This window comes from Asparagus officinalis, chromosome 9, assembly GCF_001876935.1.
Source record: "Asparagus officinalis chromosome 9, Aspof.V1, whole genome shotgun sequence".
Lineage (NCBI taxonomy): Eukaryota > Viridiplantae > Streptophyta > Magnoliopsida > Asparagales > Asparagaceae > Asparagus > Asparagus officinalis.
In genome coordinates, this window is record NC_033802.1 from 16,908,800 (window position 1) to 16,921,291 (window position 12,492).

Below are 12,492 nucleotides of genomic sequence, written 5' to 3' on the forward strand. Positions count from 1 at the left end.
ATAAATAGGGGTCTTGTGCTCTCATTTGGGCAAGCAAGCAAGCAAGCAAGAAGTGAGCTTGAGAGCTTGAGTGTGTAGTGTAGCCTTGTGTGAGTGTCCACCAAAATAAAGGAATTGTGTGAAAGTGAGGTGTTCTTGTAAGAACAAGTGTTGTATTCTCAAGTGTTCTATCAATAAAAGTTTCCTTTGTGTAGAGTGTTGTGTTCTTCAAATTCCATCAAAGTGGTATCAGAGCAAAGTTCGATCTAGCCGGGCCAATCGAAGGTGCTCGTGTACGAGATGGCGAACATGATCCAGCCACAGATTCCGAAGCTGATGAAGACCAATTACGACAACTGGAGTATCCAGATGAAAGTCTTGCTCGGCTCGCAAGACTTGTGGGATCTCGTAGAGAATGGCTACACTGAACCGGAGTCACCTGCAGCAGAAGCAACTCTCACCGCCACTCAGAAGAGTGAGTTGAAGGAGGTCAGAAAAAGAGACAAAAAAGCTTTGTTCCTAATATTCCAAGGCGTAGATGAATCTGCGTTTGAGAAGATTTCCAATGCCCTGTCCTCTAAAGAAGCATGGGAGATTTTACAAAAATCCTATCAAGGTGCGGAAAGAGCCAAAAAGGTACGCCTCCAAGCATTAAGAGTTGAATTTGAAAATTTGAAGATGAAAGCTACAGAATCAATATCGGATTATTTTAGTAGAGTTCAGACAATAACAAATCAAATGAAGAGAAATGGAGAAGCAATTAATGATGTAAGAATTATGGAGAAGATACTTAGGACTTTAGACTCTAAATTCAAATATATTATTCCGGCAATACAAGAGTCTAAAGATCTTTCCGAAGTATCTATTGATGAGCTGCAAGGTTCTCTGCAAGCTTATGAACAAGATATAAACATTAGTTCAAATCAAGCGGAGAATCTAGAACAAGCCTTGCAGAGTAAGATGACTATCAAAGAAGATAGTCGAAGAGGACGTGGAGGCTACAGAGGCAGAGGCTCATTTCGAGGTGGCTCAAACTTCCAGCAAGGTCGTAGGAGACAGTACCAAGGAGGCCATGAAAATCAAGATCGAAATAGAGATCGTGAACGATCATTCGATCGAGGACGAGGTCGTGGCACACGAGGACGAGGACAAGGAAGAAGTTACCATGAGGACAGATCTCAGCCACAGTGTTACAAATGTAAGAGATACGGTCATCTCAGCTACGAATGTTGGGAGAAATCAAATCAAGTGGCAGAAAGAAGCAACTTTGTAGAAAGGGAGCAGGCAGACACTTCAACAGTCCTGTTGACGTACCAGGAGAGCGAAAGCAAGAATAAAGATATCTGGTATCTAGATTCAGGTGCCAGTAACCACATGTGCGGCATCAAGGAGTTTTTTACCGAGCTGAACGAGACGGTACAAGGAGATGTCACCTTTGGAGATCAGTCAAAGATTCCAGTGAAAGGCAAGGGCAATATAATGATCCAGACAAAGACGGGCGAGAACAGGTACATCTCTGATGTCTACTATGTTCCAGCATTACGAAATAATATTTTGAGCCTAGGCCAGCTCCTTGAAAGAGGCTATGATATACATCTAAAAGACCTTGCCCTCACTATTAAAAATAAAAATGAAGTTATTGCAAAGGTGAACATGTCTAGAAATAGACTGTTTACCTTAAATATTCATGCTGACCCTGTCAAGTGCTTGAAGTCAATCATAAAAGACGAGACTTGGCTCTGGCATCTACGATTCGGGCATCTCGCTTTCAGTGGCCTGAATCTTCTATGGAAGGAGAAAATGGTAAAAGGATTGCCGCAAATCAACCATCCGAACCAGCTATGTGAAGGCTGTATGAAGGGCAAACAACATAGAAGAAGTTTCGAAGTTGGAAAGTCAAGAAGAGCAACAGAGTTGCTACAATTGGTCCACACAGATATTGCAGGACCATTTGAAGTCATCTCTCTTGGAGGAAACAGGTATTTTCTCACATTTATTGATGATTATAGCAGAAAAACTTGGGTTTATTTCCTGAAGGAGAAATCCGAAGCTCTGGAGAAATTCAAAGAATTCAAGGAGATGGTAGAAAAGCAAAGTGGGTACCACATCAAAGTGCTCCGATCAGATCGAGGTGGAGAATACACTTCGAAGGCATTCAACAATTTCAACAAGCAGTACGGGATAATTCATCAACTCACTGCCGCCTACACACCACAGCAGAATGGCATAGCAGAGCGGAAGAATCGTACCATTCTTGATATGGTCAGAAGCATGTTGAAGAGCAAGTACCTGCCAAAGACTTACTGGGCTGAAGCCGTGGACTGTGCAGTTTACCTCCTCAACAGATGTCCGACAAAGAGCGTCAAGTTCAAGACACCATTGGAGATGTGGAGCAACATCAAGCCAAGTGTCAACCACCTGAAGGTGTTTGGGTGTATTGCATATGCACACATCCCGGAGCAGAAAAGAAAGAAGTTGGACGATCGAGGAGAAAAGTGCATATTCGTTGGGTACGAGAGGAGGACAAAAGCATACAAGCTCTACAATCCAGTTACAAAGAAGATGATCATTTCAAGAGACGTGGAGTTCGATGAAGAAGATTATTGGAAATGGACCGATGAAGATAAAAATATTAAAGGTATGTTCTTTGAAGATAATGATGATGACTTGCAGGAGGTTGGAAGACCAGAACAAAGTCCACCTAATAGTCCAGCTCCATCAACCCCAACATCAACGCCGACATCATCCAGCTCAAGTGAAGGAAGCTCTTCAGGGGGAGCAACAAGGAGGATGAGAAGCCTAAGAGATCTGTACGACGATACAGAGCCTGTCGAGATGATGGATGACTACACACTATTCTGCTTGTTTGCAGAATGTGATCCGGTCAGCTATGAAGAAGCTGCTCAAGAAGATAAGTGGAGAAAAGCCATGGATGACGAGATCGAGGCAATCAAGAGAAATGACACATGGGAGCTCACTACCTTACCTGAAGGCCATAAACCAATCGGAGTAAAGTGGGTGTACAAGACAAAGACAAATCAAGATGGCGGAATCGAGAAGTACAAGGCCAGGCTTGTTGCAAAAGGCTATAGTCAGCGAGAAGGAGTTGACTATGAAGAAGTGTTCGCACCAGTCGCGAGGATCGACACCATCCGACTCATTATCGCATTGGCAGCACAGAACCGGTGGAAGATCTACCAGATGGACGTGAAGTCTGCATTCCTGAACGGCTACTTAGAAGAAGAAGTCTACATCAAGCAACCACCAGGGTACGAGGTGAAGAATCAAGAAGACAAAGTCTACAAGCTGAAGAAGGCATTGTATGGACTGAAGCAAGCGCCCAGAGCATGGAATGCCAGAATCGATGCATACTTCCAGAAGAACGGATTCCATCGGAGCCCGTATGAGCACTCTCTCTATACCAAGAAGAAGGATGAAGACATCATGATCGTATGTCTCTACGTGGACGACATGATCTTCACCGGCAACAATCCGAAAATGTTCGAGGAGTTCAAAAAGAATATGATCAAGGAGTTCGAGATGACTGACATTGGAGAAATGTCATACTTTCTTGGAGTAGAAGTGTCGCAATCAGAGAAAGGAATCTTCATCTCTCAGAAGAAGTATGCAAAGGATATCCTTCAGAAGTTCAACATGAGCAACTGCAATCCAGTCGCAACTCCTGCAGAAGTCGGAGTGAAGCTGAGGCGAGACACACCAGGAAGCTATATTGATCCAACTCTATACAAGAGTTTAGTCGGGAGCTTGCGCTACCTAACCATCACCAGGCCCGACATAGTGTTCGCGGTAGGACTGGTGAGCAGATATATGGAGGAGCCAAGACAGGAGCATTTCAAAGCAGCCAAGAGAATTCTTAGGTATGTCCGAGGAAGTATTGATCAAGGATTATTTTATACACAGTGTGCAGATTCAAGATTAGTCGGCTACACCGACAGCGATTATGGTGGAGATTTAGATGAAAGAAAGAGCACATCTGGCTACATGTTCAATATCGGATCAGCAACATTCTCATGGTCATCAAAGAAGCAGTCTGTCGTCGCTCTATCAAGTTGCGAAGCAGAATACATAGCAGCATCGACATGTGCGTGTCAAGCAATATGGCTCAGGAGTCTGATGAAGGAATTGCAACACCAACAAGAAGCACCGACAGAGATTCTCATCGACAACAAGTCAGCTATTGCACTTGCCAAAAATCCGGTAGCACATGGACGAAGCAAACACATAGAGACAAGGTATCATTTCATCCGACATCAAGTTAAAAAGAAGACTGTGATGCTGTCATATTGCAAGTCTGAAGACCAAATCGCTGACATCTTCACCAAGCCACTAAAGACAGAGACATTTTTGAAGCTTAAGAAGAAGCTTGGACTTGAGAGAAATGAAAGTTGGTGATGAGGGGGAGTATTAGAATTCCTCACCAACTTAGATTATTCTAGAACAACTTTCTAGAACTTCTTTCTAGTAACATCCTACAAAATATCTACCATGAAGTTTCTAGGAAGATACAAGTGTATGGCTAGTATTTATTCTTCTAGAAACTTCTTAGTAATGTATGGCTAGGATTAACTCTTCTACACACTTCCTAGCCCTCTTAAACAACTATAAATAGGGGTCTTGTGCTCTCATTTGGGCAAGCAAGCAAGCAAGCAAGAAGTGAGCTTGAGAGCTTGAGTGTGTAGTGTAGCCTTGTGTGAGTGTCCACCAAAATAAAGGAATTGTGTGAAAGTGAGGTGTTCTTGTAAGAACAAGTGTTGTATTCTCAAGTGTTCTATCAATAAAAGTTTCCTTTGTGTAGAGTGTTGTGTTCTTCAAATTCCATCAAAGTGGTATCAGAGCAAAGTTCGATCTAGCCGGGCCAATCGAAGGTGCTCGTGTACGAGATGGCGAACATGATCCAGCCACAGATTCCGAAGCTGATGAAGACCAATTACGACAACTGGAGTATCCAGATGAAAGTCTTGCTCGGCTCGCAAGACTTGTGGGATCTCGTAGAGAATGGCTACACTGAACCGGAGTCACCTGCAGCAGAAGCAACTCTCACCGCCACTCAGAAGAGTGAGTTGAAGGAGGTCAGAAAAAGAGACAAAAAAGCTTTGTTCCTAATATTCCAAGGCGTAGATGAATCTGCGTTTGAGAAGATTTCCAATGCCCTGTCCTCTAAAGAAGCATGGGAGATTTTACAAAAATCCTATCAAGGTGCGGAAAGAGCCAAAAAGGTACGCCTCCAAGCATTAAGAGTTGAATTTGAAAATTTGAAGATGAAAGCTACAGAATCAATATCGGATTATTTTAGTAGAGTTCAGACAATAACAAATCAAATGAAGAGAAATGGAGAAGCAATTAATGATGTAAGAATTATGGAGAAGATACTTAGGACTTTAGACTCTAAATTCAAATATATTATTCCGGCAATACAAGAGTCTAAAGATCTTTCCGAAGTATCTATTGATGAGCTGCAAGGTTCTCTGCAAGCTTATGAACAAGATATAAACATTAGTTCAAATCAAGCGGAGAATCTAGAACAAGCCTTGCAGAGTAAGATGACTATCAAAGAAGATAGTCGAAGAGGACGTGGAGGCTACAGAGGCAGAGGCTCATTTCGAGGTGGCTCAAACTTCCAGCAAGGTCGTAGGAGACAGTACCAAGGAGGCCATGAAAATCAAGATCGAAATAGAGATCGTGAACGATCATTCGATCGAGGACGAGGTCGTGGCACACGAGGACGAGGACAAGGAAGAAGTTACCATGAGGACAGATCTCAGCCACAGTGTTACAAATGTAAGAGATACGGTCATCTCAGCTACGAATGTTGGGAGAAATCAAATCAAGTGGCAGAAAGAAGCAACTTTGTAGAAAGGGAGCAGGCAGACACTTCAACAGTCCTGTTGACGTACCAGGAGAGCGAAAGCAAGAATAAAGATATCTGGTATCTAGATTCAGGTGCCAGTAACCACATGTGCGGCATCAAGGAGTTTTTTACCGAGCTGAACGAGACGGTACAAGGAGATGTCACCTTTGGAGATCAGTCAAAGATTCCAGTGAAAGGCAAGGGCAATATAATGATCCAGACAAAGACGGGCGAGAACAGGTACATCTCTGATGTCTACTATGTTCCAGCATTACGAAATAATATTTTGAGCCTAGGCCAGCTCCTTGAAAGAGGCTATGATATACATCTAAAAGACCTTGCCCTCACTATTAAAAATAAAAATGAAGTTATTGCAAAGGTGAACATGTCTAGAAATAGACTGTTTACCTTAAATATTCATGCTGACCCTGTCAAGTGCTTGAAGTCAATCATAAAAGACGAGACTTGGCTCTGGCATCTACGATTCGGGCATCTCGCTTTCAGTGGCCTGAATCTTCTATGGAAGGAGAAAATGGTAAAAGGATTGCCGCAAATCAACCATCCGAACCAGCTATGTGAAGGCTGTATGAAGGGCAAACAACATAGAAGAAGTTTCGAAGTTGGAAAGTCAAGAAGAGCAACAGAGTTGCTACAATTGGTCCACACAGATATTGCAGGACCATTTGAAGTCATCTCTCTTGGAGGAAACAGGTATTTTCTCACATTTATTGATGATTATAGCAGAAAAACTTGGGTTTATTTCCTGAAGGAGAAATCCGAAGCTCTGGAGAAATTCAAAGAATTCAAGGAGATGGTAGAAAAGCAAAGTGGGTACCACATCAAAGTGCTCCGATCAGATCGAGGTGGAGAATACACTTCGAAGGCATTCAACAATTTCAACAAGCAGTACGGGATAATTCATCAACTCACTGCCGCCTACACACCACAGCAGAATGGCATAGCAGAGCGGAAGAATCGTACCATTCTTGATATGGTCAGAAGCATGTTGAAGAGCAAGTACCTGCCAAAGACTTACTGGGCTGAAGCCGTGGACTGTGCAGTTTACCTCCTCAACAGATGTCCGACAAAGAGCGTCAAGTTCAAGACACCATTGGAGATGTGGAGCAACATCAAGCCAAGTGTCAACCACCTGAAGGTGTTTGGGTGTATTGCATATGCACACATCCCGGAGCAGAAAAGAAAGAAGTTGGACGATCGAGGAGAAAAGTGCATATTCGTTGGGTACGAGAGGAGGACAAAAGCATACAAGCTCTACAATCCAGTTACAAAGAAGATGATCATTTCAAGAGACGTGGAGTTCGATGAAGAAGATTATTGGAAATGGACCGATGAAGATAAAAATATTAAAGGTATGTTCTTTGAAGATAATGATGATGACTTGCAGGAGGTTGGAAGACCAGAACAAAGTCCACCTAATAGTCCAGCTCCATCAACCCCAACATCAACGCCGACATCATCCAGCTCAAGTGAAGGAAGCTCTTCAGGGGGAGCAACAAGGAGGATGAGAAGCCTAAGAGATCTGTACGACGATACAGAGCCTGTCGAGATGATGGATGACTACACACTATTCTGCTTGTTTGCAGAATGTGATCCGGTCAGCTATGAAGAAGCTGCTCAAGAAGATAAGTGGAGAAAAGCCATGGATGACGAGATCGAGGCAATCAAGAGAAATGACACATGGGAGCTCACTACCTTACCTGAAGGCCATAAACCAATCGGAGTAAAGTGGGTGTGCAAGACAAAGACAAATCAAGATGGCGGAATCGAGAAGTACAAGGCCAGGCTTGTTGCAAAATGCTATAGTCAGCGAGAAGGAGTTGACTATGAAGAAGTGTTCGCACCAGTCGCGAGGATCGACACCATCCGACTCATTATCGCATTGGCAGCACAGAAAGTGAGAGACATGTGCAGCCTACAAAAGAAAAGTAATGTCATTTATTTCAAAGACCTAATGATTATGAATACAACCCCATGGATGATGATGAAGACGATAGTACTGGAACAACTTCAGAAACTTACATTGGATTGGGAGGTATTGGAAAAGCATCAGGTGAGAGGGTTGAAATCAAGTAGATGACAGAAATTGCATGCTAGTTTCCCTTCTTATCCTTTATGCTTTTGCTGCTTAATTGCATTAAAGGCTCCAAGAAAACCCTGGTTGTTTATCGGTTTGGGGAAATTGTAATTTTTTGGGGAAATTACGGAATCTGTCTTTGTTTTTACTACTCTCGGTTCACGATAGTTATTTGATCACTATTTTTTGACCTTCCCTTTCATTCAGAGAGTCCACAACTGCAAGGTCACTAAACAGAGTAAGCATTTAAACGATTCTAGTTAATTTGGAGATATATATATTATTGGAAAAAGAATCTATTTTTTTCCTTTTATCTTTTCGTATCTTATATATCTTTAATTTTGAATTTTCCATTTAATTATTGAGAGATATAAGCTTTATAATATTGTTTCTTTCTTAGGTTTTTTTGTTATATAACTTTCTGATTGTAGATATTTTTAATTAATTTCACTCTTCATATAGTAATAATAGCTAATTTATATCCTCTATGTCGTAATCTTTCTACAATTTTTCCGGCCATCATAATTGTAGAGAATACTAAAGGAATAGATATAGTGTTTATAATCTGTCTAGACAATATTCGAAAATCCTATAGTAACTTATTATTCGAGAGGAAAATTGCATATATTCGTCCTAAACATAAACTTATGCCCTATACTTGTTTGTTTTTCTAAATATTGTGGCATTCGTAAGCATTTAATAGTTAATTATTGGTAGTTGCATTCCTCTGTGTGTATAGATAAACATTAACAATCCAGTGAGCATGAGAAAGTGATGCAAAGAATCACTCAACAAAGTAGTTAGATATTATAGTATGCTAAGGTAAACATTGAGTGTCTAATTTACTCAGTATAATTCTTTTAGGTAAATGAATAGTATGCTAAGGTAAACATTGAGTGTCTAATTTACTCAGTATAATTCTTTTAGGTAAATGAAAATTTCATTTCCATGAGATAAAAACATTGAGTGTCTAATTTACTCAGTATAATTCTTTTAGGTAAATGAAAATTTCATTTCCATGAGATAAAAGCGAGTGCAAGATAGTCCAGTCATATCTGAGTATACATGAATACTTAATATATTAGTTTATCTCTATTTTCAATCACCTAACGAATAATTCATTTTCTCATATCATATATGCACAACGCCAATGGAAAATAAATAGTAACAAGTATACCTCTTATTTTTTGTAGTTTATTTCACTCGACATACAATATGAGAGGATGTATCATGTGATTCGTCTGTATCCTAAGAAAGTTCGTTTTACGATAAGTGTTACATTTTGTACATATAGCCCTTCTGATAGTACTTAGCACAAAATACAAGCTACTGCCTTTGATAGCTGTTCCTTGTTTCTAAAAAACAACATGACTTGTCATTATCTTCCAGTATTTGTTATTTACTAGTCCCCTTTTTTCTCTGTGAAACTTTTTTTTTGGTTTTTCATCCAAATCATAGGCTCCCCTTTCCTATTTTGTCTTCTTTCAGCACTTATTCCATCTAGTTGATTGAATTAATAACGTTTAACACTTATTCTAGATTGCTGTTGGTGCATCACCACATGCACGTGTGTTGAAGCTATGTATAAGATTGCTCATATGGATCAAGAGTTTCCCTTGCTTTTGCCACAAGATATAGTCAATTGTTACCTTATACATTTTGATATCACTCCTAAGTTCGACAAAGTTCGGTGTTACTTATGGTCCATTGTCAAGGCTTTTAAATATATCATAACAAGGGGTGTGCTATATGAAAAGGACTGTCCCTTTGTTAAGAAAAGAGGAGAATGCATCGACCGCAATGAGGTAATAGTATTGGGTTATTTAGTTAACTCAAATATCGCATTTAACTTTTCTTCCAAATTGGAAAAGAATATTATAACTTGGATTTTCTATTTCAGAACACAAAAACTTTCAAGATAAAATGTTTTCAGAAAATTAAGGATGGAGATGAAGCAACGCTCCTCTCCTGTGTGAGCAAGCACCCGGTTGGTGCTGCAATCGTGATTACAAAAGACTTCTTAAATTTAAAGAAGGTAATTGCTAAACTTGGTAAAAATTACATTTACTATTTAGTGGAGGTTGATTAACATTTTCATTCTACAAGCATTATGCGTGTTGTCTCCTTATATGACAAAATTAGCTCATTTTAAGCTACTTTCTAACTGACAAATGACATCATTAGTTTTTTGATTCCATGATAACAAACATTCAATTCTCAAAGTTCATCAGATATAAAATACAAACTACCTTTGATGAGAGTGATATAAAGATAATTTTATTGACGAAAACAAACAATGAATAAAGATAATAAATGAAGCCTTATCAACTTCCTTTGATTAATGAGGCTTTTCCATTGTTATCAAAGTTTTGAGGACTATCGGAAGAAATTATCCTTGTATTTGTTGCCATTGTATATCTTAGACAAATTGATTTCTCTTGTTACCTTATATTAACAAATTATAGAGTCTACTTTCCACTATACTAATATTTCCCTGTCTGAACTATAACAATGGAAGAGAGGACACCTTCAAGGTATTAGCCGATTTAGTCTAACTCCACTCAGCGCGCACTTATAATTTAAGATATTCCAATTTGAAAACAATTTAAAAACTTGCGAACACACCCTCTTTTTAATTTCCAGATTTCAGCACACAACCAAATGCCTATGTCATTCACATAACTACCTAAATCTTAGATTAACATCAGTATGTAAGATCACCAACACATATACCATTAAGCAGCATTCAACACTCAAAACTGTTAGTGTCAAGTGCGTATGTACTAACCACAAGAAATCACTTGCTAGTATATATCATATTTACAAGGCACAGATCTTCTCTGAATAACGTAACATGATAGATGGACAACATAAGTAGGAATCTATGAGAAGAAAACCTGTGGCCAACTAGTATGATTGCAAGTGGAGAATCGCCATACGTTGTCTTCAGAACAGCCGAAACATTATTGCACAGAGTCTTCAAATTACCAGAATTGGTCATACTTCATTTTTAATTAAAAAATATATTGGTCTTGACAATAAGCGAATACACGAAACAACTTAAATAAAATTGAAAAATTAAAGAAATATTAGAAAATGGGAAGCTTATACATCAATAGAGAAGTTAAAATAGTTATCCCTGAGTGACTTTCCATGACCTCTCAGATCGATAGCTACAACAGGAGATCTGTGATTTTTCTTGCTAAAAATGCAAATGAAAGCCTAGCAAGACAATGAGTATGTTTAGAGTTGGCAGACAGTGTATTGGAAGCATTTACTAATTTGATTTGTTTCATTAATTATCTCTGTTATTTTTATTGCTGATAATGCAAATAAAAGTCAAGAAAGACAATGAGTATCTTTAGAGTTAGCAGACAATGTAATGCAAATATTTATTAATTTAATTTTTTTCATTAATTCTTTTTTCTTTTAAGGGTACAATTTACATGGGTTCGAATTGCTGGTTATAGTTCGCATGCAATGGTTATTGTTGGCTATGGTAAAAACGTTGGCATTAGCTTTTGGATTGTAATAAATAGCTGGGGGAAGAAATGTGGTGACGAAGGTTATTGTCGAATCTGTAGAGACTCAAGTTTACCTTCAGGCAAAACATCAATTTTAACTAGAGCTTCCTACCCTGTGCTTGGTAAGTTTTTAGCTATATTGGTCATTTTACTTCAACAATTTTATTGGAAACTATATATTTATCCACATTTTTGCAATATGAGGCTTCATTCATTCACCTTTACACGCACACTGAACAAGCTCGTATTATGTGCTGGGAAAAATTGATATCCTATTGCCTTAGCTAACTTTAGTATATTTTTCATGAATGTAGATGACTGAGGACATGGAAAGGAGCAAAGATACAATAGCAGAGATGGTTCAAGAACGTTAAATAATGTTTATATAAATGAATTAAAGATCTCTCCCCTGTATGATATAGTCCATTATCTACATGCTACTTGCTATATTTCTTGGACTTGCGAAATGCTTAACTGTTTTTTCGCTATATCTTTGAGGATGAATCCCTTGATAACTTGGATCTTGTATAATATAGTTTATTAGCTGACATGTTAAGCTTTGATGTGGAATGTAGGTTGTGTTAGATCAATGCATTCATATAGCTTTTAATGATAAATAACTTCTAACTGGGGACTTTTTTAATGATGTTTGGAAGTTATTATTCTAGTCCTTATGTTGTTTTTTGTTTCCTTAGATGATATTAATCATACAATTTTAGAAGATTGAATCGTGCGTTTCTTTCATCCCTGAAAATGAAGGTGGCGATTTATCACTGATAGTGTAGCCTTCTTAAGATTTATATGTTATGAGAAAATTAAATATCATAAATGACTTCATATAGTTTTCTATTCTCTCCCATATTGAACTCGTGTAAGCTGTATCATCGTGCCGCTAGTTTTCTAATTTTCAATTTGAGTTTAGTGGTGGTTGCTTGTATAGTTGTATGACGTTTTGACTCAGATTTGCAGAAAACCATGCATTATGAACTAGTGAAAGAAGTGTTTTCTCTATAATATTCCTCAAG

General features: G+C 38.9%; 2 protein-coding genes across 2 annotated transcripts; both read left to right on the forward strand.

The window, feature by feature from the left end:
* LOC109823242 lies at positions 280-1,252 on the forward strand. Its single transcript, XM_020389526.1, has 2 exons — positions 280-934; positions 1,032-1,252. The coding sequence occupies exons 1-2, from the start codon at positions 280-282 to the stop codon at positions 1,250-1,252; spliced, it is 876 nt and encodes a 291-aa protein (XP_020245115.1).
* On the forward strand, positions 7,848-12,141 carry LOC109823884. Its single transcript, XM_020390310.1, has 4 exons — positions 7,848-7,919; positions 9,483-9,748; positions 9,844-9,978; positions 11,782-12,141. Exons 2-4 carry the CDS (start codon positions 9,524-9,526, stop codon positions 11,839-11,841), a joined length of 420 nt encoding a protein of 139 aa, XP_020245899.1. The 5' UTR covers positions 7,848-7,919; positions 9,483-9,523; the 3' UTR covers positions 11,842-12,141.

Bases quoted from the DNA above. Each gene is read 5' to 3' on its own strand.
- LOC109823884 (XM_020390310.1), top strand. From the start codon at position 9,524: ATGTATAAGATTGCTCATATGGATCAAGAGTTTCCCTTGCTTTTGCCA. The intron at 9,749-9,843 runs GTAATAGTATTG...TTTCTATTTCAG, and splicing joins AATGCATCGACCGCAATGAG to AACACAAAAACTTTCAAGAT. The intron at 9,979-11,781 runs GTAATTGCTAAA...TCATGAATGTAG, and splicing joins ACTTCTTAAATTTAAAGAAG to ATGACTGAGGACATGGAAAG.
- LOC109823242 (XM_020389526.1), top strand. From the start codon at position 280: ATGGCGAACATGATCCAGCCACAGATTCCGAAGCTGATGAAGACCAAT. The intron at 935-1,031 runs GTAAGATGACTA...GCAAGGTCGTAG, and splicing joins TCTAGAACAAGCCTTGCAGA to GAGACAGTACCAAGGAGGCC.